General features: G+C 43.9%; 1 protein-coding gene and 1 long non-coding RNA gene across 2 annotated transcripts in view; one reads left to right on the top strand and one right to left on the bottom strand.

Annotated features, from left to right (window-relative positions):
* The first annotated feature begins 312 nt into the window (after positions 1-312).
* FOXO6 (forkhead box O6) overlaps positions 313-25,397 on the top strand; it is a 179,049-nt gene continuing 153,964 nt past the window's right edge. Inside the window, exon 1 of the mRNA XM_058195910.1 lies at positions 313-796. Coding sequence (XP_058051893.1) covers positions 335-796 — 462 coding nt within the window. The 5' untranslated portion in view covers positions 313-334. The remainder of the gene's footprint in view (positions 797-25,397) is intronic.
* Positions 11,394-17,643, bottom strand: LOC131204525 (uncharacterized). Its single transcript, XR_009156608.1, has 3 exons — positions 17,041-17,643; positions 13,447-13,601; positions 11,394-12,697 (listed from the first exon to the last, which is right to left on the bottom strand). It is a non-coding gene; the product is annotated as an uncharacterized LOC131204525 (long non-coding RNA).

Raw genomic sequence — 25,397 nt, 5'->3', positions numbered from 1 at the left:
TCGCGCTCTTTTCTCTCCCTTTTTTTCCTCCCCGACCCACTTTGGTGCGATGCTGCCGCCGCTGCCGCCGCTGCCGCCGCCGCGGAGCGTCGCTTCCTAACGCGCCCGTCTGCTCCGGAGCTGCCAGTCGACGCTTTTTTTTTGTTTTGTTTGGGGCGGGGAGGTGGAAACCTTTTGGCTGGAATTTTTTTTAATTTTTAATTTTTTTTTTTTACAAAGGAAGACCGTCTCTTTCCTTTTCCCGGGATATAAAGCGGAATAAAAGACGGGGGTGAAAAAAAAAGGGGGTGGGGGGAAAAGGCGGCCGCGGGGGGAGGGGGGGAGTGGGAGGAACATGGATGAGAAGCTGCAGGCGCATCAGGTTGACATCGACCCGGATTTTGAACCTCAGAGTCGGCCTCGCTCTTGCACCTGGCCGCTGCCTCACCCCGACTTCCCGGGCGAAGAAGACGATGGAACCGGCGGTGCGGGAGGAGGAGGCGGCGGCGGCGGCGGCGCCCCGAAGCACCCCTTAGCCGGCGGCACCGAAGGCGCCGAGAACGCCGGCGTGGCGACGGAGCGTGGCAAAGCGACCCCCGCGCTGCCTTCCTTGAGCGCGGACGTTGGACAGCTCCGCAAAGCCAAGACTTCGCGGCGGAACGCTTGGGGCAATCTGTCTTACGCCGATCTCATCACCAAGGCGATCGAGAGTTCCCCGGAGAAACGGCTCACCCTCTCCCAGATCTACGACTGGATGGTCCGATACGTGCCCTATTTTAAGGATAAAGGCGACAGCAACAGCTCCGCTGGCTGGAAGGTACCTGGGGGGGGGGGTTCCTCCTTCCCCTCCCCGCTTCCTTATTCCCGCTTCCGAGATACCTAGTTTCCGAGAGGCGCTGGGGAAGTTTTACTCCTCTCATCATCCCCTCGTGAGGGGTCTCTCCGGCATATCTTGTTTTGGTTTAGATGCCCAAGAGAAGGGGCTGACCAGTGGTCTTTTTTTGTTTTTATTTTCCCGGGGCCGCAAAGAGAGGTTAATTTAAAGGCTGTTCAAATGCTGGTCCTCCCCCCGCCCCCTTTATTCTATCCATTACTGGAAAAAACAGCTTTGCAACCTTAGTTGGTGTCTGGAGTAGTGGCAAGGATGGCCAACCCCGAATCCTTCTAAGAGAGTTTGTAGCATCCTTGCTTGCTAGCATATGTTTGGTCGTAAGAGGGCAAGGCCTTTGGCTTTATTGCAAGAGTCCCCCCCCAATGCCCCCCCTCAAACCAAACTCTGCCTTGAGTCCAGAACTTGATCCCTGAGACCCTTCTCCTCGTTGACCCAGGAAGGCAAGTTACTCTTGTAGCCTTATTGAACTCAGACTTGAGAGCACATTTGCTTCTCGCTAAGCCAGAGGAGAAGAAAGTATTGTTGGCAGAAGTGAAGAGGGTGTGAGAGTGATTGCTTTTAAATGTACATATTTCTTCTTCTTCTTCTTCTTTGCACTGGGAAAGAGAGAGGTCATTTATCAGTAGCCTGGTCACTTATTCAACTGTTTTTTGGCCAGCCTCCCACATTTCCTTCTGCTTCTTCAGTGCCTGGCAGCAAGGAGGTGGTGGTGGGGGGGGGGAAGAAATGATTCTCTCCCTCCTTGTATTGCAGTTAAGTGGCACCTGTCTGTCTGCTAGGGAGGGAGCCAGAAGTACATTTTGAAGCTTTCTTCTGCTCTGCTTGATTGAAATGCCACTTGGAGAAAGGACATGGAGGGAGAGTGGGGGGGGGGAGGAGGAGGGAATGTTGCTTTTCAGCTTTTTGCTTTTCAATTTGGGCAGTGGGTAGGTGGATGGGGCGCGGAGCGGGGATGATGTGGAGGTGGGAGATCTGTTTTCTTCTGGAATGCAGCCTGGATTCTTGGAGCCTCTATCATTATCCCAAGGAAAACTTGAAATGTGATTCCTTCTACTAAGTTACTCGGTGTGTGTCCCCCCCTCCCCCCCCGCCAACGCTGAGCCAGTGGAACAAATGTTACTAATCCCATATGGATTCCATCAGGTCCAAAACTGGACATTTAATAAAATAGCCCTCATGTGCTCATTGCAAACTTTGTACATGGGCAACATCTCTTTCCTGAATCAAAATGGGATTAATTCTTCTTCTTCTTCTTCTTCTTCTTCTTCTTCTTCTTCTTCTTCTTCTTCTTCTTCTTCTTCTTCTTCTTCTTCTTCTTCTTCTTCTTCTTCTTCTTCTTCTTCTTCCTCCTCCTCCTCCTCCTCCTCCTCCTCCTCCTCCTCCTCCTCCTCCTCCTCCTCCTCCTCCTCCTCCTTTGGTTTCTCTCTAAGGTCCAAATATGGTCATTTGGAAAGTCATTGCTGTGATACACTCTTGATGGAGTTTCCCCCATGTGTGTCTTGGCCCTGGAGAACCCTTGTAAATCTGAAAATAAATGATGGGGGAAAGAAGACAAAAGAGTCACTTATATTTTCTTTATCTCTGTGTTATCTGTTGGTCTTATCCAGAAGAGTTAAGATACACACCTCTCTCAATTTAACTCTATCAGTAGTAATCAATTCCTCTTTTATGGTGATTTAGTGTAGAGTTGGGCTGCATTCCCTCAATTTACAAGGAAAATGTGTATGTGTGTTTGGCTGAGAAGAGTCTACTTTTTCAACCAAGACAACTGCAGTAGCTCTCATGTGAGAAAAAGATATTTATGAAATACCTTTGGAAGGGGAGCAAAACATGAGCCATATTGGTAGCAGAGGGGTTCCCATTTTTTTAAAAAACTTCTTTTTTACTCTCCAGTTACTCAGTAACAACTGTTCCGTCTAGTGTCTGTGCTGGCATGATCCAAATATTTTCTGCTGGATCTCAGTTTATGAGAATGGCTGAAGGAACAGGTTTTTTTTATTTTATTATTACTCTTTGGATGCGGAAATATTCTAGAAGCAGTGAACTGAAAGGTTAGACCAAGAGTTCTACTGGTTACAAGAATGTGTACTTCATAGTCGGCAGATTCCCACCCCCCCATTCAGCCCAGCCTTTTCCAGTCTGGTGCCTTCCAAATTTGTTGGGACTGGAACTCTTTGAGTTCCCAACCAACACGACAGAACAATCTGAGAATCCTGGAATCTGTTTCCCCAGCATCCTTGGATAATGCAATTGGGATAGGCTAGGATTAGTCTTATTCAACCAACTGCTAATCAAAAATCTCGTTTTCTAGTGCCCATTCACCCCATTCTCATGTTCTCTCACTTCTTTGATCAAGAGTGGCTAATAGACCCACTCTGGGTTCTGTTTAAAAGTGTGCTTTAACTGGTTATTCTATATCAGCAGGATTATGTTTTTTTGCGCACTCTTGGGTACCAGTTAAAATCTGCAAGAGTCTTCCTTTTCATACACAATACAGGGATGCTTCCCAAGCTTGGCCTTTTTAAGATGTGTGGATTTCGACTTCCAGAATGAATTTTGTGAATTGAAGTCCACACCCCTTAAAATGGTTAAAGTCGAGAAATGCTGCACTATAATATTAAGTTGACCAGTGAAACTTTAGGACTACAGTACAATAGATGCTTACTGCTCTGGGAACCCGTGGCACGGCATGAACCTATGCCACGGCTTGTTCAGGCTCCCCTGACAATTAATACCCACAATTTCTTCCTACTCCTCTGAGAATGTATGCTTCTTGAGGCCGCACACAAAACAAGTCAAGACCATCTCTTCTTTGATGAAGCCAAAGTGTTCTTTTCATTCAAAGCATAAAAATAATGAAACAAACCTATCTGTGTAACAGGTTAGTAGAAATCAGCAGGGATGGTAGCATTTTTACCTTGCAGTTCTCTACCCAGGAGGGAGTAAAAATATATGGATGCTACATCCAGAGCTCTTATCATCGAGGTCTTCAAGTGGTCTGGTTTCCATTCTTTGGTTTTGGAAAAAGCTCTAATGACGTTTGTGTCGCAAGGAAATCTTTCTCCCTGGGATTCTGGCAATGAAAAGGTGGGCACTAAAACTTTTGCCAGTATATGTGCTAGTCTGAGTTGAAATCTATTGCTCCTCTTCATGGGTTTCTGCCAAAATGTGCCTCCGCCTTTCAACCTGGACCTGCCCGTACGTGTCCTTGTTGAGACTTGGCATTGGTGCTCTTAGGAGGTTCAGATTTTCCCACCCCACTCCCTGACCCTCTTCCTCAAGAGGATTGCAACACCGGCACGAATTGGGTCCCACGAAGAACTGATATTGCAGATGAGAAATATTAGAAAATCTTTGCACTTTGGGTGGTGAACTGTATGGAATTTTATCTGTCTGGGTCAAGGGTGTCAAACTCGATTTCATTGAAAGCCGCATCAGGGTTGTGTTTGATCTTGGGTGGGGAACGGGGGGGGGGCATGGCCAGGGGGACGTGGCCAGCTCGACGTCACTCGTGTGGCGGGTACCTACGGTGGCCCGAGTGCTCTGACAGCTAAAATGGGCTCCCGAGCTCCCTTTCGGCTACGACGGCCTCCTGCAACTATCTACCAGCAAAAACGGAGCTCGGGAGCAGCTTTCCCGAAGTCCGTTTTCGCTGGCAGAGGAACTGTGGGCCGATCCTTTACTGTTTCGCGGCCCTGCAGCCTGGATCCGGCCCCCGGGCCTTGAATTTGACAAGGTCAAATGGTCTACGTGATCCTGTACATTCCCTATTTATAAAAAAAGTATAGTGTAATAGAGATGACTAGGTTCCAGTGGAACAAACTCTGGAATGGGGTCAGAATGTCAGGTGAACCTGTTATACACAACTTTTGTTCATTGGAACTAGGTTATGGGCCTTGAGCTTGACTTATATTTACATTTTTTTTTGTTGCTGTTCATTTGCTGTTTATTGTGGGTTTTTGTGTGTGTGTGTTTTGGTTTTAATCCTCGTTACCTGCCCAGAGTCACTGATATAGATGGACAGCCTTAAAAACAAATGATTAAAAAAAGAAATCGAGGGAAGCTTTTATTTGAAGAAAAGATCCAAAAGATATTCTAAGGAACACTATTTTTCTAGTTCTGTTTCATGCCTTTAAAGGGAAAAATATATATAAGAGATTTGATGCAGTAATAAGTGGCTTTGCCCCAATCAAAGACATTTTAGATGAAGGTTTTTGAAAATGCTTCTATTGAAATGGTGAATGATTGGTGAGGGGCTGTTTCATAGCTGCTTGCATTATCTTAGACTCTTCTCTCTTCATGCTAAGAGTCGAAGTGTCAATTTACTGCATCTCAAGGTAGGGCTGGAAGAAAATGCTGTTGAAAAAAACACTAAAAATTGGCCAGAATATGCACAAATTGCCATTGATCATCCTATGGCACCTGTCCTGATAGCTCCTAGTTGAAATGGGCAGCTATGACTTGGTAGTGCATGATGGTGTCTCACATGCTTGGTACTTGATCATGCCAAGAACTGAGACGAGAGGTGCCTAAAAGTGCTTTTTCAAGAGGTAACTGGATGTTGTTTGTTTTTCATTGAATGGATGACTGAGAATTTCCATAGGCATTGAGAAGAGAGGATGTAAGGTTTAGGAGTCCCATGGCAAAGGAACTCAATAGCTTTCTCTTTTGGCTCCATGAAAATTAAGAGTTGGCTTGAAATGTGATGGGGAAAAAAAAATTCTACAACCCTCTAACCTAGTGATAAGGTAGAACTTATCACGACATTATCTAAACACTTTCAGATAATTTTTTTTGTGGTCACAAATCAAAGATTTTGGGTATCATTCTGCTCTGAACTGTTGCTGAGAAAGAGAAACAATCCTTGTGACCTGTGATTTTGGATTTTTGGTATTCCTAATCCAGGCTGGTAGTCTCTTTCCGAGTCTCTTTTGTCTGGGATGGTCTCTGACAATTAAACCCAGCTGCTGACTCTTCCTTATTGATGATCAGTCCTAATAGAATGGAATGGAATGGAATGGAATGGAATAGAATAGAATAGAATAGAATAGAATAGAATAGAATAGAATAGAATAGAATAGAATTCTTTATTGGCCAAGTGTGATTGGACACACAAGGAATTTGTCTTGGTGCATATGCTCTCAGCGTACATAAAAGAAAAGATACGTTCGTCAAGAATCATAAGGTAGAACACTTAATGATAGTCATAGGGAAACAGTCAATATAAATCTTAAGTGTCAGTTCTTTTTGATTTTGCAGTTTTACAGAGACATCACTTTACCAAAGTACATTGCCGAAGTATTTTCTCAGGCTTGTGATCTAGACCTTCTACTGCAGGGGTCTTCAAACTTGGCAGCTTTAAGACTTGTGGACCTCAACTCCCAGAATTCCCAGAATTCCCCAGCCAGCTATGCTGTCCACAAGTCTTAAAGCTGCCAGGTTTGAAGACCTCTGTTCTACTGTATTGCCTGGTCTCTAATTTTTTTCTTTTCATCCCTCATTTTTTTTCTCCTTCTCTTCGTTTTTCTAAACCTATTTTCTCCAACTCAATTTCCCCGTCCCTGTTCATAGCTCTGAATTCTGGGACATTTTATGCAAGAGTCTTGCACAATAGTCTAAACCCTAAACCGGGTCAAAAAAACCAACCATAATGGATGCATTTAAATTGTATGCTACATCCATCCATCCAACCATCCATCCAAACCAACCAACCATATTATGATTTACCACAATGACTGCTTATATAACATGCTAAGACAATAGATGAGTTTCCCCAACATACTAAAGCTATGAGCCCTATTGTAGCCTAGTCTAACAAGTTGTGCAAATCCAGTCTGTATATCTGAGGTTCAGAAGCATCATGGTTTCCTTGGTGTGTGTGCATGAGGAGGGGGCATAAAGTGGGGGGGGGGCTTTTTCCTACAGTAGTTACCTTAGATAATTAATCTTCTCTGGCCCCTAATGAATTGTCAGCCACCCAGCCCTCTTCCTGCTTCATCGAGAATTCCAAAGCATTTTCCTGTGTTACGGAAACAGCTTCCACACACCCCCCCTTACCAGCCGCCACTTTGAAAGGTGGGATTACAAGGTAAGATTTAAAGCTCCCAGTTGTCCCCTCCATCCTCTTCCCTAAAGCCAATTGAGAACTTCAGCTCCTGTGCACCATTTAACTTGCATCATCGCATCCCTCCCTCCCACCTCATGCTGTTAACGTAGATCTATTATCCTTCTGGGAGCAGGCTTCTGCTTTTGAGAGAATTATTTAAGTGGGATGGGGAGGGGGTGGGTTTAGACAGAGGCAGGCAAAAGTTACTGAGTCTAAAACTTAACCCAGCTTAGCGTGTTATGTAGAAACAGGCATTAGGTGTGTAACTCTGCCAGTTAAGCATGTTGTGTGGGCACAACCAGTCTCTCTCTCTCTCTCTCTCTCTCTCTCTCTCTCTCTCTCTCTCTCTCTCTCCCTCTCCCCCTCCCTTCCTCTCTCTCTCTGTGTCTGTCTCTCTGTCTCTCCCCCCTCCCTCTCCCTTCCTCTCTCTCTCTGTGTCTGTCTCTCTGTCTCTCCCCCCTCCCTCTCCCTCCCTCTCTCTCTCTGTGTCTGTCTCTCTGTCTCTCTCCCTCTCTCTCTCCATCTCCATCTCTCTCCCCCCCCTTAACAGATAGTAAAACCTACACATTCATTTTATTTATTTATTATTAGATTTATGTGCTGTCCATCTTGTCCTTTTACTCTTTTAAGAGAATATAGGTTCTCAGTGGCTAAGACACTGAGCTTGTTGATCGAAAGGTGGGCAGTTCAGCAGTTGGAATCCCTAGTGCCCTGTAAGGGGTGAGCTCCCGTTACTTGTCCCAGCTTCTGCCAACCTAGCAGTTCGAAAGCACGTAAAAAATGCAAGTAGAAAAATAGGGACCACCTTTGGTGGGAAGGTAACAGTGTTCTGTGTGCCCTCGGCATTTAGTCATGCCGGCCACATGACCACGGAGACGTCTTCGGACAGCGCTGGCTCTTCGGCTTTGAAACGGAGATGAGCACTGCCCCCTAGAGCTGGGAATGACTAGCACATATGTGCGAGGGGAACTTTTACTTAACAGAACGAGAACCGTCAACTTCAGCCGCCTAAAATAAAAGGCTTCTTGGGAAAAGAAGACCATAGCTTGGATCAAGATTGCACATCTGCTATTTTTGTTTTGTTTCTTCCTTTATTTTAATGGAGGCATATTCAGTTTTAAAAGCTTCTGAGCTAAAAAGCCTGTTAGGTCCTGTTGAACCCTAATATCACCTCTGCCGAACAATGGGGCTTCAATGAGGAGCTCAGACCCCAGGAGATAGGATAATTGATTTTTAATGTACAGACCTGGAAAGTTTGAACGGAAGCTGGGTCCTCGGTATCCTTTTCTGCAGAATAATCTTCCTGCTATTGCTGGAAGTAGTCTTAAAAGCAATGGGTTCTTGTAACCTGTAGGATAGCTTGTAACCTGGATCAGGGATCCTGGATATCTTCCCAGTCCTGTTGACATGCAGATCGCAACAGCTTTGGTCTTTGGTGACTTTTCGGTGTAGGATTCTGGTCTTGTAGTTATGGACTCCATTGTAGGAATTCATGCAGACCCTTCTATTTTGGGTTTTGGAATTGCGAGGCTGCACGCATGTGGGGGTGGGAGTGGGGGAAGGGCACGGAGGCTATTCTCCCCCCTCCCCCGTAGTCAGATGCTGCATGGAAAGAAGGCCTCTTGACTGACAGTTTTCTTTAATTAGGGAATTGTTATTTTATCAATTCCAAAGCGCTTGGAGTTTTCTGCTCCAGCTCCTGCATTCTACTTGTTAATGGGAAAACCAACACCCTCTGTCAAAGAAGCAGCGGCTCGGATGCATTTTAAAGCACTTGTTTGTGCCGCTTTGACATCCAAAAATATAACAATAAAGCTATCAGCTAGTGGAAGCCTGCTCGAGGCAGGTCTGACAGTGCCAAAACCTTAATTGCCAAGCCTCCCCTCCCTTTCTCCCCCCCCCCACACCTCCCTCCTGCATGGGAAGGCTGCCCTTTGGTGAAACAGTCTTGGAACTACTAGCAAAGTGGCATCAGGATGTGGGGGGGGGGGTACTCGCCTGACTAGGCAGCTCTTGCCCACAGTGGAAGCTTGCAAAGTAAGCCATCGCTTGCTCATTCCCTCTGCCTGTCTCTTCTTTTGCTTCTGAGCAAAGCCATGGAGAGAATGATGGCCAGGATTACACAGTGTCCAGGCTTTAATGTGCAGCGTTAGAAGGAAAAGTCCATTGCGTAGCTTAGTCTTCTGGTGATGAAGCTGGGCCCACTTGAGAGCCACTGTGGTAGCTGTCAGTCACGATTCCATCAGAACTCCCACTAAATGGAGGCAACCAGATTTTTTTTTTTTGTGGTGGGGGCAGGTGGGTTATAATGGGGAGATCAGAGTTAGTATGTCATTAGAAATGGCTTCTAGCCCCTCATCATCTTAATTGTCGTTTCTCGGTTTGTTTGTTTTCTTTTGAAGACGTTTCGCTTCTCGTCCAAGAAGCTTCTTCAGCTCTGACAGGACAGTGGGGAATGGAAGGATGTCCTGTCAGAGCTGAAAAAGACATTACCGGTTATACGCTAACTACCTTTTAAGGGATTTGTTTTTCTTCTTCTGGTTTAGCCCCTTGTGCAAATTTAGCTCCGGGGGTAGACAACCTGATGTTCTCCTGATAGTTTGCCATCAACCCAAACATCATGGCCAATTTCAAGTTGTTTATGGGTTTTGTAATTAAAAATACAATGTGGCACTAGATTGCCTATCTCTGCCTGTCCCTTTGGCTGATGGATGATTCAGGGCGTTGTACCGATCTAGGAAATAAGTGAATTCCTAAATTGGAATTGAATTGAATAGGGCAAACGTGGCCCTAAGATTTAGACTACTTTTTTTTTTTTTTACATTTATATCCCGCCCTTCTCCGAAGACTCAGGGCGGCTTACAGTGTATAAGGCAATAGTCTCATTCTATTTGTATATTTACAAAGTCAACTTATTGCCCCCCCAACAATCTGGGTCCTCATTTTACCTACCTTATAAAGGATGGAAGGCTGAGTCAACCTTGGGCCAGGCTTGAACCTGCAGTAATTGCAGGCTACTGTGTTCTAATAACAGGCTCCTTACAGCCTGAGCTATTCCGGCCCCTGAATAGGGAGGGCCACTCAATACATCTGTTCCTTTTCTTCTTTTATTGGCTACATTCCCATAACACATTTAACCTAATTTAGGAATCACACGGATATCTGGGTTTTCTCCCAAACCATAAAAAGGCGCAGGGTTAACAGGAGCGTGAGCTAGGTTGACACAAGCCACAAAAAAATAACCTTACCCGTGTGCCAATGCATTTTTTACCTGACCTGATTTTGTGTCTATACAGTAAACATTTCCAATGTGTTATAATTGAAGAAAATGCCTTTTCTTTCTGCACTTGGGGCACTTCTCTGAAAGAGGTGTTCAGAAAGGAGCTTTGATCAAAACATGTATCACATGCTGCTCCTGTATTTCTGCTATATGTTTTGCTTAAGTGTTCTTAATTCCTTCCTTCCTTCCTTCCTTCCTTCCTTCCTTCCTTCCTTCCTTCCTTCCTTCCTTCCCCATTTTATACAGATAGGGTTTAAAATAAATTCCTTCCTTCCTTCCTTCCTCCCTCCCTCCCTCCCTCCCTCCCTCTCTTCCTTCCTTCCCCATTTTATACAGATAGGGTTTAAAATAAATTCCTCCCTCCCTCCCTCCCTCCCTCCCTCCCTTCCTTCCTTCCTTCCTTTCTTCCTCATTTTATACAGATAGGGTTTAAAATAAATTCCTTCCTTCCTCATTTTATACAGATAGGGTTTAAAATAAATTCCTTCCTTCCTTCCTTCCTTCCTTCCTTCCTTCCTTCCTTCCTTCCTTCCTTCCTTCCTTCCTTCCCCATTTTATACAGATAGGGTTTAAAATAAATTCCTTCCTTCCTCATTTTCTACAGATAGGGTTTAAAATAAATTCCTCCTCCCTTCCTTCCTCCTTCCTTCCTTCCTTCCTTCCTTCCTTCCTTCCTTCCTTCCTTCCTTCCTTCCTTCCTTCCTTCCTTCCCCATTTTATACAGATAGGGTTTAAAATAAATTCCTTCCTCCCTCCCTCCCTCCCTCCCTCCCTCTCTTCCTTCCTTCCTTCCTTCCTTCCTTCCTTCCTTCCTTCCTTCCTTCCTTCCTTCCTTCCTTCCTTCCTTCCTCATTTTATACAGATAGGGTTTAAAATAAATTCCTTCCTTCCTCATTTTATACAGATAGGGTTTAAAATAAATTCCTTCCTTCCTCCCTCCCTCCTCCCTCCTCCCTCCCTCCCTCCCTCCTCCCTTCCTTCCTTCCTCATTTTATACAGATAGGGTTTAAAATAAATTCCTTCCTTCCTCATTTTCTACAGATAGGGTTTAAAATAAATTCCTTCCTTCCTTCCTTCCTTCCTTCCTTCCTTCCTTCCTTCCTTCCTTCCTTCCTTCCTTCCTTCCTTCCTTCCTTCCTTCCTTCCTTCCATCCTTCTTCGCCTTTCCCAGAACCGCTTTTCAGGCGGTGCTAACTGCTGAAGTAACACAAACCTGCTAAACGGACGAGCTTTATGATAGCATAAAAATGATACTACAGCAGTGAATAGAGCTTTATTAAACCCCAGAGACAGGCTGCAAATGAACAGCTTGCTTTGCTCTTCATTCTTTTCCCTTACATATACATATACATATACATATACATATACATATACATATACATATACATATACATATACATATACATATACATATACATATACATATACATACATATACATACATATACATACATACATACACATACATACGTATATTGCTCCCAGAAGCACGAAGCTGAAGCCTGAAGATGACGAATGAGACTTCGTCGAAACGTCGCCAAGACACTTCCAATTTTACGCGGGAGAAAACCCGAATAACCAAAGATCTACATACAAACACCCGCGAAAACCTCAGAAAACAAATATATATATATATATAACAACTCAAATATAAATTACAATTAAGATGACACGGGCTAGAAGCTGTTTCAAATGACATACTAACTCCGATCTCCCCATTACAACCCACCTGTCCCCACCTCACCCCAATCTAGTCGCCTCCCTTTAATGGGAGTTCTGGTGGAAATGGTGATTGCCTAATGTTTGTCCTGCCCTGATTGCTCAGATGGGGGTCCAGGGAAAAATGTGAACGGATGAAGGTGGGGAGATGCCCCCCTCCCCTGCTCCCCACTCCATGCAACTACTGTTTTTGTGTTGTGTTGCTTGAACGACAGGCCTTTAATATTGTTAGCAGAAAAGTGGGATTACACAGTTGAAACAGCATGGAATCATAGATTAGGTTTGCAAAACGCAATAAAACCCTTAAGAAAACCCAAACGGCTTTGCCCACCTAGCAAGTTCATTGCTAATTACACACCCTGGATTACCTTTGAGGTGACAAGCTGCTTTGCACAGTATCCTAAAGGCGATGGCCAAGATCCTACTACACCTCAATGAATTATAGTCTCCCTGATTCCATTTTAGCCTAGCTAAATGTACAGTATTGGGGGAAAACTCAGCCCCATCTTCTAAGACTCAGAGCATATCCTTTCCCAACGCCTTCTCCAGCATAGAATCAGTAGTAACGCAAGGTGCAACCACAGTATCTCTTCCTGAGGATCGTCTATTTTCAATGCTTTCAGTATTCCTGGCAAGCTTCCATAGATCCACTACTGAAAAGCTCTCGTACAGTAAAAGCACTCTTAGCTCGTGCATCAGCAATCAAGAGAAGTAGTCAGACCTGCAAGAAAATACACCCGGAAGCATAGATCGATACACTTGGAAGGGATCAGAGGTGGGTTTCAGCAGGTTCTGACCAGTTCTGGAGAACCGGTAGCGGAAATTTTGTGTAGTTTGGAGAACCGATAGTAAAAATTCTGACTGGCCCTGCCCCCATCTATTCTCTGCCTCCCAAATCCCAGCTGATCGGGAGGAAATGGGGATTTTACAGTAACCTTCCCCTGGAGTGGGGAGGGAATGGAGATTTTACAGTATCCTTCCCCTGGAGAGGGGTGGGAATGGAGATTTTACAGTATCCTTCCCCTGGAGTGGGGTGGGAATGGAGATTTTACAGTATCCTTCCCCTGGAGTGGGGTGGGAATGGAGATTTTACAGTAACCTTCCCCTGGAGTGGGGTGGGAATGGAGATTTTACAGTATCCTTCCCCTGGAGTGGGGTGGGAATGGAGATTTTACATTATCCTTCCCCTGGATTGGGATGGGAATGGAGATTTTACAGTATCCTTCCCATGGAGTGGGGTGGGAATGGAGATTTTACAGTATCCTTCCCATGGAGTAGGGTGGGAATGGAGATTTTACAGTATCCTTCCCCTGGAGTGGGGTGGGAATGGAGATTTTATAGTATCCTTCCCCTGGAGTGGGGTGGGAATGGAGATTTTACAGTATCCTTCCCCTGCCATGCCCACCAAGCCACGCCACGCCCACTAAGCGACGCCCACAGAACTGGTAGTAAAAAAAATTTGAAACCCACCACTGGAAGGGATTCCTAATCCAACCTTCTACAGGCTGCAGGAAAACCAACTGATATTCATCCGCGAGAGGAGGGCTGGGCTCTCCAATCTTGTCTGCGAAACCTCATGAGAAACTCGTGGAAACTCCTCCAGGAGAGATCCATCCAACCTAGAACTAAGGAGAAAATTCATGACAGTTGAGAGAACAATGAATCGGTGGAACTGCTTGCTTCCAGAAGTTTGGGTGCTCCCAACACTGGAGGTTTTGAAGAAGAGATCGGACAGCCATTTTGCCCAGGATGGTATTGGGTTTCTTGCCCTGAGCAGAAGGTTAGATTACAAGACCTCCAAGGTCCCTTAGAGTTTTATGTTTCTGCTCTGTGTTCTTTTATTCTACGAGACGGAGAGCCCACAACCTGCAAAGGTAGCCTGTCCCATCTTTGCTCAGAGTTCAGTAATAATAGAGGTTGTTTAAACAAAAATATGCAACATCCTGGAAACATACAGCTGCCACCTGCAAACTTCCCAGCCCACTTACAATAAGCAACAGTCAATGGTGGGGGGGAGGATCTGGGTTTGGTTAATGACCACATACTTCACTTCACTACAGTAATTTCCTTAATAACTATGTCAAAAAAAAAAAGGGGGAGTAAAATTGTGTGCAACTGACTTAGCAATAGAAACTTTTCTCCCAGTTGTGGTTGTAAGTTGATGAATGCCTGTAGCTGCGTGTGCCTGGGCCTGTAGAGGGATGTGGAAATAACCTTAACGTATGAACGCATGAGTGGCTCAACCCCGAGAAAGAGGAGAAGGTGAGAAGGAAATTCAAGGGCCTCTGGTGGCTCAACAGGCTAATGCAGTCTGTTATTAACAGCAGCTGCTTGCAATTACTGCAGGTTCTAGTCCCACCAGGCCCAAGGTTGACTCAGCCTTCCATCCTTTATAAGGTAGGTAAAATGAGGATCCAGATTGTTGGGGGAAATAAGTTGACTTTGTATAAATATACAAATAGGATGAAGACTATTGCTAACATAGTGTAAGCCGCCCTGAGTCTTCGGAGAAGGGCGGGATATAAATGCAAATTAAAAAAAAAAAGGGGAGTAAAATTGGGTGCAACTGACTTAGCAATAGAAACTTTTCTCCCAGTTGTGGTTGTAAGTTGATGAATGCCTGTAGCTGCGTGTGCCTGGGCCTGTAGAGGGGTGTGGAAATAACCTTAACGTATGAACGCATGAGTGGCTCAACCCCGAAAAAGAGGAGAAGGTGAGAAGGAAATTCAAGGGCCTCTGGTGGCTCAACAGGCTAATGCAGTCTGTTATTAACAGCAGCTGCTTGCAATTACTGCAGGTTCTAGTCCCACCAGGCCCAAGGTTGACTCAGCCTTCCATCCTTTATAAGGTAGGTAAAATGAGGATCCAGATTGTTGGGGGAAATAAGTTGACTTTGTATAAATATACAAATAGGATGAAGACTATTGCTAACATAGTGTAAGCCGCCCTGAGTCTTCGGAGAAGGGCGGGATATAAATGCAAATTAAAAAAAAAAAAAGATTGTCCCATCCTTATTCTCTTTGATATAACGGTGAGATGGAGCAAAGAAACACTGTCGGGCTTTTAAGATTCTGTTATTGTACCCTTACAACAATGAAGTGGCGTTTCAGCAGTTTTTGTGACGTTTGTTTCCTGGCCTGGTGTACCTTGATGGGCTGACAGTGGCCTGCACACTCTTCCCCAGATTGCCACCAAACTTCAGTTTGTACAAAGGAGAAAAATTCTCAAATTCATGGAGGCTAGCCACATAACTCTGAATGAAATCAATTTTGGTACAAATTAAATTTAGCCTTGTCCGTGTCTCTGTTTTTGTCCCATCTATATTTCTGGTGTGATTGCTGATCCCAAACAGGTTGTGTCTTTTACAGCATAGAGCTGTGATGGCAAACCTATAGCACGTGTGCCACAGGTGGCACGTGGAGCAATATCGGTGGGCACGCGAGCATTGCCCTAGCTTAGATCTGGCATGCATGTGCATGCCGGCCAGCTGATTTTTGGGCCTTCAGGGCCCACCGAAAGTCTGGAAACAGGCCATTTCCCACCTCCAGCAGGCCTCCAATAAGCCTCCAGGTGGGTGTGGAAGGCCATTTCTGCTCTCCCCAGGCTCCAAGAAAGGCTCTAGAGCCTGGGGAGAGCGAAAAATGGGCCTACTGGGTCCACCATGCCGTTGCGTGCCAAAAATGGGGGGAGCAGGGGGTGGGGGTCGCGCACACAGCATGGAGGGTGAGGCACATTAAATTATGGGCATGTGTGCGCGACACCCCTCCCCCCCACCACGCTCCCTCAGCTTTTGTCAGCAAAAAGGTTAGCCATCACTGGCACAGAGCCACAATATTTCAGAGAATGTGTTATGGCCTCCTTCCCAAAATGGTCCAATCACTAGGCATCCCTTCACAACAGGAGGTAAATTGGGCAAGGCTACTCTCCATCACCTTTTCAGGGATGCTCTTTTCTACCTGAACATACCTGTCAGAAGTCCAGGTAATTCAAAAGAATATAGGTTTATTGCAGTAGTGAAATTCAGCTGGATCTATCCAGTTCATGCAAACTGCTAGCGCCGGTGGCGCGAGGCTCCGCCCACCTGCCAGGATGTCATTATGTCCCGTTTTTGACCATCTGCGCATATGCAGAACAGGTGCGCTTGCTCCCATTCCCAAACTGGTAGTGAAGGTAAATGGATTTCACCGCTGATTTATTGTATGCTAAAACTCTCTACAAGAATCTGAACTACTAATGGTCAAAGCAAATAGGTGGTCGATAAGAGCCAACAGAATTCAAGGTGGGCTGGACTTCTTAGATCTTTTGTGGGCACGAAGGCACTCGAGACTGATGACGTGTTTGACTCTTCCCTCGGGCTCATCTCCTACAGTGCCTTTTTCTTCTCCTTTCCCCCCCCTGAGAAGGTAGATATTCCTCCCTCCGAAATCTGCGCTGCAACTCCCTATCATTTTTATTTTCTAGAATGCCTCCGGGGTTTATACAAGATTTCAAAGTTATTTTTTTTTTTTTTTTGGAAATCAAGATTATGCCCGAGGCTGTTGTTTTGCTTTGCAACATGATCGTTTCCCTGAGTATTTTAATTATGTAATCTATAAAATAACATTGGGTGGAGCATGGAATGTGTAGGGCAGCAAAGGAGGGGTGTGGGGGCCCCCCCACATCTAGTGATGCAGTATTGGGAACCTTCACAACAGCGGGGTGGAACCTGGCATCGAGTTGGCAATTTGGGATTAGACTTCCTTGAGGAATTGGGTGGGGTGGGGGGTTAAGGGAACTTTTAGCCCCCCCTGTGAAACTTACAAGCACACGCTTTACCCTTAACCTTCCCCCGGTACAGCGCTAAAAATGTCTAAAAGAAATGCGCCTGAAGTTGTTTGCCTCATCCACTCTGCGGAGAGGACAGGACGCTGGAGAGATTCCTTGGTCTCTTTCCCAGGCTTCGACTTTGTTTCTTTGAATGTCTTGTTTATAGCTCAGATCCTCAAATTGGATGGCAATTCCCCTGCCCACCCCTCCTCATTCCCCCCCCCCGCCCCGCCTTCCCTGCCCCGCTAGAGTACTCACTGTCTGGGCTTTTAGTCCAGCACAATCTCCCCTTTGATCCGTAGCCGCTGCCTGCCTGCGCTTTCCCAGCTTCCCACCCCTTTCCGCGAACCAGCTGCTTTGTCTGTGCCCTTTTGTCCTGCGGAAGGTGTCAGTGCAAACCGGTTGGAGGCGAAAGGCAGCTGAGGTTATGGAAGGATCCTCAGAGCAGTTTTGCCTGTGTCCGGCTGAAGCCTCTTTTGAACAGGAATCAGTTCATTATTTTGGGCTGCCTTGGTAGCAAAGGGGGAGAGGGAGGGAGGGAGGGAAGGAAGGAGGGAGGCAGAGAGAGAGAGAGGAGGGAGGGAGGAAGAGAGGAGAAAGAGAGAGGAGGGAGGGAGAGAGAGGAGAGGGAGGGAGAGAGGGGAGGTAGGGAGATAGAGAGAGAGAGAGAGGAGGGAGGGAGATAGAGAGGAGGGAGGGAGAGCGAGGGAGGGAGGGAGAGCGAGAGAGAGAGAGAGACGAGGGAGAGGAGAAAGAGGAGTGAGGGAGGGAGAGGAGAAAGGGGGAAGGGAAGGAGGGAGAGGAGAGAAGGAGAAAGGATGGAAGAAGAGAGAGAGAAATACAAAGATTGCTTTCACTGCCTGGAGGAGAAAAATAGCTGAGGCATTGCTAGGAGGGAGTCATGCTAGTTGGGAAGGAAGGGCAGGAACGGGGGTTAAACGGGAAAGGTTACCATTCAGGGATTGGAGCTCAGCTGGGTTTGGGCACCTCCCCTGCCAAGGTTTGAAGGATTTGTTTGCTAGATGCTCCCTAGGCGCCAGAAAACTATCTCTCACTCAGATCCTCTGGGTGGTAGCAAACCCAGCTTCCTAGCATTCTGTTTATCTGGGAGCATGGAAGAAGGAAGACAAGGCAGTGGTATATTCTGCTCTTCCTCCCTCCCTCCCTCCAAATCCCAACACTTTGTTCCCTACATGTGCCTCTCACTAGCCTCCAACCTGATTCCCTTTCGCCATTAGTGCCCCGTTCTATAATACGTGGTGTTTTCTAGATTGTTATGGCAGCTTCTTTCCAGGCTTTTCTATTGCATCACGCTCTTCTACCCCACTTCATCATCTGTTCCATGGACTCCATGCCATGTCCTATCTCACAACAGAAACAGAATAACAAGAGTTGGAAGGGACCTTGGAGGTCTTCTAGTCCAGGGGTCTCCAACCTTTTCAACTTTAAGACTTGTGGACTTCAACTCCGCTTTGCTGGCTGAGGAATTCTGGGTGTTGAAGTCCACAAGTCTTAAAGTTGACAAGGTTGGAGACCCCTGTTCTAGACCAACCCACTACTCAAGCAGAAGACCCTATTCCATTTCAGACAAATGGTTGTCCAACCTCTTCTTTAAAAAACCTCCAGTGATGGAGCACCCACAACTTCTGAAAGCAAGTCACTAATGAGTTTCACTAATTGTTCTAACAACTACTGCAATATGGCATCTGATACAGAAAAGTGGGACTCCTAAGCTCTCTTTCCTTTGCGAGATGGCTTTCTGTTTCTTAAAACAACGCATCAGGAAAAAGTCTACTGAATATCGGATCAGTCTATAACAGGGGGTCTCCAACCTTGGCAACTTTAGGACTTGTGGACTTCAACTCCCAGAATTCTGCAGCCAGCATGATTGACTGGGGAATTCTGGGAGTTGAAGTCCACAAGTCTTAAAGTTGCCAAGGTTGATCTATAATGATTGTCAGTGTCCTCCTGTCTGCTAATGGAAGGGCTTCAGGCTCTCGCAGGTGAAGGAGACAATCCATTTCTGTGCCCCAGTGAAGGGTCTCTTTGCTTTTTACTTGGTTCCTTGTGTTCACGCACCACTGATGGGAAAGGAAGACCGGCCACACCCAATATAATTAAGAAAGCTGACATGCTTTTTCCAACCTAGGCTATAAAGTTTGTTGGAATATAGAAGCAGCTTCAAAATAGAGTTTAGCTCCATCATGGCTCATTTTCTATAGCTGTAATGATAGCTCAGTCTCCTAAGTTTCTGCTGAGTTCCGGGTTGAGTTCTTGTTGTGGCCTGCCAGCGACCAGCGGAGCTGGCAATAGATTCAGAGAGTGAGGAGATTGGGGAGGAACATGGGCCAGTCCTGGAGTCTGGGGAAGGCTCTGATGAGGGCCCTGCATCAGAGGCAGAGAGGGGGCCAAGGCCGTATGCCAGTTATCAGCTGCCTTCGGAGTAAGACATCAGTGAGGCAGATGAACAGCTGGAGCCTGTTCCCAGTGTGCGCATGCGCAGAGTTGCCAGATGAATGGAACAGCTAAAGAACAAGGGTCAACTTGGGAGTAAGGCCACAGATGGACAGATGATAAAAGAGGAGTGAAAAGGGAGGGGAGTTTGCAGAAGACAATTAGTTTGCTTAATTGGTTACTCCTTGCCAGGTTTTGAAGATATCGGCCTGGCAGCTCCCCAAGCCAGATAAGGTCTGTGGCTGTAAATTCACCCTTGAAAGACTTTGCTGGATGTGAATGAGAGCAATTCACAGTAACTTAATAAAACAAGGTTTTTGTCAGGATAAGGAGTCTGCTTAGTGGTTTGGAGAAGCCTAGGTCAGAACAATTCTCAGCATTGCCAGTTAAAAGGTCAGTCCTGCTAAGCCTGGAAGGAATATTATAATCAAGTGTGCAATGTGTTTTTTTTTTTTTTTATGTGAAAGGGCCTTTTTGGGATTTTGATTGTTTTCCTAGGGTCTTCCTTCCAGAAAACAAAGGATGGGGCCAGAAAACCATGACATTCCATCTTATTTCATTCCCACGTAATATTTTCCTTTTTCCGTCCCATTAAAATTTGCAGTTCGGGGAAAATCACCCGGCGTTTTTCTTGACCACCTGGGCATCCTGAAACCTCAGGCTTGTGTATCTCTGATTTTTACGATTGGAGATTTGTGAATGTCTTAAGAGGGTACTAAAAAAAGGGAACAAGAAATGGCTCTGTGCCAAAAAACAAAGCTCCTTAGGTCAATCCTATTTATTTATTATTAATTGCTTGAATGTATGCCTTGCCTTTTGTACTAATGGGGATGACCTGCAGATTATGTGAAATAGTAAATAAATCAATAGCAGTATCTTGAGATGGGCTGAATGATATTACCACCAGTAAATAGAAGAACATTATGTACATCAACATAGAAAATGCAGACTAGTTCAGCCTTTACCATCCTGGTCTTCCTCCAGATATAGAATCATAGAATAATAGAGTTGGAAGGGGCCTCAGAGATCTTCTAGTCCAATCCCCTGCTTGAGCAGGAAACTTTATAACAGGGGTGTCAAACTCAAGGCCCACAGACCAGATCCAGCCCTCGGGGTACTTAAATCTGGGCCGCGGGGCCGGCCTGGAAATAGCAAAGGACAGGCCCTTGGTGCCATGGTAGCCAAAATGGAGCGCCCCCCCCCGTTTTGCCCAGCAAAGTGCTGCAAGAGGCTGTCCAATCTGTCTCTCCCCCCCCCACTGGCCTGCGGAGGAGAACTACAATGCTGATCCGGCCCCAGTCCTTGAAGAACTGACACCTGTACCCTATGCCATTTCTTTATATATATATATAAAGGCAAGGCTTTGCTCACACGGGCATGAAGCTGAAAGCACCAGCCTGAAGATGATGAGTGGGACCGCGTCAAAACGTCGCCAAGATACCCTCAACCTTACACGGGAAAAGATCCGAATATGCCAAGACCTATATATATATATCCGATACATATCCATCCAATCAGAGCACAGCCAAGCTCCCACCCAATCAGTTCAAACCCCCACTAGCAGTTAAAAAGGAAGAAACAGCTGCGATCACACATTGGTCCCAGAAGCACGAAGCTGAAGCCTGAAGATGACGAATGAGACTTCGTCGAAACGTCGCCAAGACACTTCCAATTTTACGCGGGAGAAAACCCAAATAACCAAAGACCTACATACAAACACCCGCGAAAACCTCAGAAAACATATATATATATGTATGTATGTATGTATGTATGTATGTATGTATGTATGTATGTATGTATATATATATATATATGTATGTATGTATGTATGTATATATATATATGTATGTATGTATGTATGTATGTATGTATGTATGTATGTATATATATATATATATATATATATATATATATATATATATATATATTCTGAGGTTTTCACGGGTGTTTGTATGTAGGTCTTTGGCTGTTCGGGTTTTCTCCCGCGTAAAATTGGAAGTGCCTTGGCGACGTTTCGACAAAGTCTCATTCGTCATCTTCAGGCTTCAGCTTCGTGCTTCTGGGACCAATGTGTGATCTCAGGAAGAAACAGGAAGGAAGATATATATATATAAACAAAAAAGAACAAACCACAAAAACAACAACAAAACATAACATACATTGACATAAAACATATATTCCTTCTTTACATCAGCTTCGTTTCCATATTCTTCTCATTGTTACATCCTTATTCCCCCTCTCGTTTCATTTAATTATACTTTTTTTTTTTTGGTCCCATTCTCCCTTGTTTCTATATATCTCCTATCCTATCTATCTTTCTAACTGTTCATCTTCTTTCATACATTGCCATTTTATATACATGTATGTATAAGCTTTTCACCTTTTTCATCGTTTACTATTTCTAGTCTCTAGCCAATTATACAATTTGTTCCATACTATATAATATTCCGAATCTTCTTTTTCTTTTAACTCTTTCATTAATTTGTCCATCTCAGCACAGTCCAAGATTTTCTTTATCACTTCCTCCTCCGTTGGTATATTCTCGTTTTTCCACTTCTGTGCATATGCTATTCTGGCAGCTGTTGTTTTTTTTTTTTTTTTTTTTTTAAAAAAGTTTTATTTTGACATTCTTATCCAATAACATATCCAATAACATATTTAATGTACCCTCATATACAATTAATCGGATCTGCCTGGTCACCACCCCCTTCCTTTTCCTTTTACTCTCCTTCTTTACCTTCTTCTACTTTCCATAACCATCCTCCCCCTCTCTTATCTACATCCTCTCCTCTTTCCTCCCTATTCCTTTCTTCTCCCTCTTCCCCTCTTCCTTCCTTCCTTTCCTCCTCCTCCTCTTCTCTTTCCTCCTTCTCTCTTCTACTCCTTCTTTCCCTTCATTCTAAAGTAGTAACCAGGCAGGTCCGATCTTACATTAATTATACATCTTCAATCATCTTTGTACATTAACTATCAATCCATTTTCTACCCCTCCCTCCCTTCCCTTCCTCCCCCACCCCCAGGACTTCCGAGAACCGAGTACAGGGTATAAAACTAACAACAAAATTAAAATCTAGCACAAATCATAATCCATAGTCGTTCCTTAAAACCTCCACTCCTTCCAAAGACAAAGAAGATACTTTTCTTCCACTCCATTATATATCAGACCATTCCACTCCTAGAATTCTCCAAAGTTTCCAATTGAGTTAGTGTTTATTCTTGAATAAAGTACGTAGTTTTAATATCCAACCTTCATCAATCAATATCAAAACAACGTTCCATCTTCCAATATTCACCAAGGTTTCTTCTAAAATGTCTTTCTTCCCTTAGCAATCTCTCAAAAATAGTTCATATTTCCGACTTAGTTTCTTTAATTTTTCTGTCCAACCTTCAGGGGTAAGCAATAGTCCATCTTTTCACATCTTTAACATTTATATATACAACAAATAATATTACAAATATCCAAAGTGTCAATTGTAATAATTAAAATCTTCACTTTACCTTACTTATGTCAAATAACATTGTTAAAATTACACCTATATCATCCACAATATATCTATTATAACAATTACATTCTAATTAACATTACATCCATCTCTTAAATATAATATTTAATCCAAGTTCCTAAATTTTACTATCTATCCTCCAAAATTAAACAATATTCCATCTTCCTATTCCTTTATACCTTTAATATATCATATAGTACCCCTAAAATTACACATTTATATCCACAATAAGTCATTTACAAAAATTAACCATAATCATATTTAATAAAGTTAAACATTCTCCCTCCCCTTCTTCTATCTTACACATTTTCAACCATCTATTCACCATTCAACTTAACATCTGTTAACAAAGAATTCCCAATCTTTAATACATTAGTATAAAAATCTTGTGCTTTACAAATTGTATTGAGAAAATACTTTTTCCTTTATAATTCAGTGTTAAACCTGCTGGAACCTCCCATCTAAAATATATCTGATGTTTCTTAAGCTCATCCACCAGAAAGGCAAATTCTTTTCTCTTTCTTAACATTTTAGGAGGAATTTCCTTCATCATTATTATATCTTGTCCTAATATTTGAAATTTATTTTTATAAAATGCTTGCAAAATTCCATACCTAATCCTCTTATTTGTAAAATAAATAACCACATCTCTCGGTAAACACTTCTGCCTTGCCCACCAGGAATTAACACGATAAATTTTTTCAATATTAACTTCAAAATCTTCTGGTTCCATTCCTCTATCTGGGCAAAGGCCTGAATAAAAATCTCTTTCAAATTTTCCTCTTTAAATTCTCTTAAACCCCTTACCCTTATAGCATATTCCATTAATTTATATTGTAATATAACCCTTTCTTCCTCTGCCTTATCAGCCTTAACCTGAATATCATCTATTTTATTTTCTAAATTCAAATTAATTTGAACTTCATCTATTTTCCTTTGCAAATCTAAATTAATTTGGTTAAATTCATTCAGTCTTTCTTCTGTCTGTGTACTAGATAACAATAATGGAGTAATTGATTCCTTTAATTTTTTCATCTCCTTACTCTGCTCTTCCACCAAATCTTTAAAATCCAGTATTTCTCTCTCCATTTCATTAAATTTTGATCTATTTCTGAAAGATGAGCCTCCATAAGCTCCTGTAAAAAATTCCTTAGACTGTCTTTAATATCTTCTTTCAATTTCCGTACCTGAAGTAAAGATATTTCCAATAATTTAGAAGTGGTTAAATCTCTTTGCTTAAAAGCCATTTTAAACTAAGTAATATCAAGAAGAAGAAGAAGAAAAAAAAAAAAGGGGAGGAATAAAAGAAAAAAAACCCAATAAATTTTTCTTCTTAAACACTGTAAAAAAAAGATAATAAAAAGAAATAGATTTTTTTAAAAAGAATTCCATTTAGAAAAAAAATCTTGTTATTTTCTTCTTAGAGGTTCCACACCAGCAATTGTAATCAGCATTTCCTTAGCTTTCACTTTCAAAAACAAAGCCATCTTTCTTCATCTCCACTCTTCAAATAACTTCTCTGTCAGGGAGTTAAAATCATCTTACAAGCAAATGCCAGCCTTCCTGCTTTCGATTCTTCCGTGTTGAAAATTTATCATAAATCCTCTTCAGTCACGGAGATGGACGCTGCGTTTTGCTCTGCTTTTGCAGAGGCGTTCTGGACTCTGGAGCTTTTTTGAACTATCGAAGGAGCGTTTCCCATCAAACCACCAGAAATCATTCTGGGGCTTTTCTTGGGGGCTCAAACTTCAGTTCAAATGCTCATCTCCCCCTCTTTGCCCGAGGCAGAGATTTACGAGCTGTTGACAGAAGATTAGCACTGTCTAAACAGCTCTCACAGAATCACAAAGAACGGGCGGACTGAAATTGCCGCCATTAACACAGCGGAGCCAAACCGGAAGTCCTGGCAGCTGTTGTTATATGTAAGATTGTTATATGTAAGATTATGTTGTTATATGTAAGATTATGCCCTGTGCCATTTCAGATAAATGGTTGTCCAGTCTCTTTGAAAGCCTCCAGTGATGGAGAACCGACAACTTCTAAATGCAAGCTATTTATTCCATCGGCTGATTGCTTTCACTGTTAGGAAGTTTCTCCTTAGTTCTAGATTGCCTCTGTATCAGGTTGCCTTATTGAAATCGGCTTGGGTTGTTGAAGAGTAACTCTGAATAGAGGAAGAAACAGTTCATCCATATTTCTGTATTTGCCCATCTCATAACTATCTCAAGAGAATCTCTGGTCCTTTCCATACCTCAGATTGGTGCACAGCAACTGATCTTGGTCCACAGGAACTGGCCGGACTGGACTGGCGCTGGACTGGAGCTGGTGATGCCTCAGGTGATGCTCCAGAGCAGGGGTCCCCAACCTTGGTAACTTTAAGACTTGTGGACTTCAACTCCCAGAATACCTCAGCCAGCAAAGCTGGCTGAGAAATTCTGGGAGTTGAAGTCCACAAGTCTTAAAGTTCTCAAGGTTGGAGACCCCTGCTCCAGAGGAAATGCAGAGATAACAGTTGCAAGATTTCCTCTGGTGCTCCAAGGCTGACAATTTCCTGCTGGTAGTAAATTTCCCACCTCCCATTTCCTAAGATTTCCCCTTTTCCATTATGAGCTGAGATGTTATGGCATCTTGTCATCATTCCATTTAGTGAAAGGAGAA

The sequence above is a fragment of the Ahaetulla prasina genome, chromosome 10 (genome assembly GCF_028640845.1).
Source record: "Ahaetulla prasina isolate Xishuangbanna chromosome 10, ASM2864084v1, whole genome shotgun sequence".
In the NCBI taxonomy this organism is placed as follows: Eukaryota; Metazoa; Chordata; class Lepidosauria; order Squamata; family Colubridae; genus Ahaetulla; species Ahaetulla prasina.
Note: the sequence above shows the minus strand (reverse complement) of the source record. Positions and strands in the feature narration are given on the sequence as shown.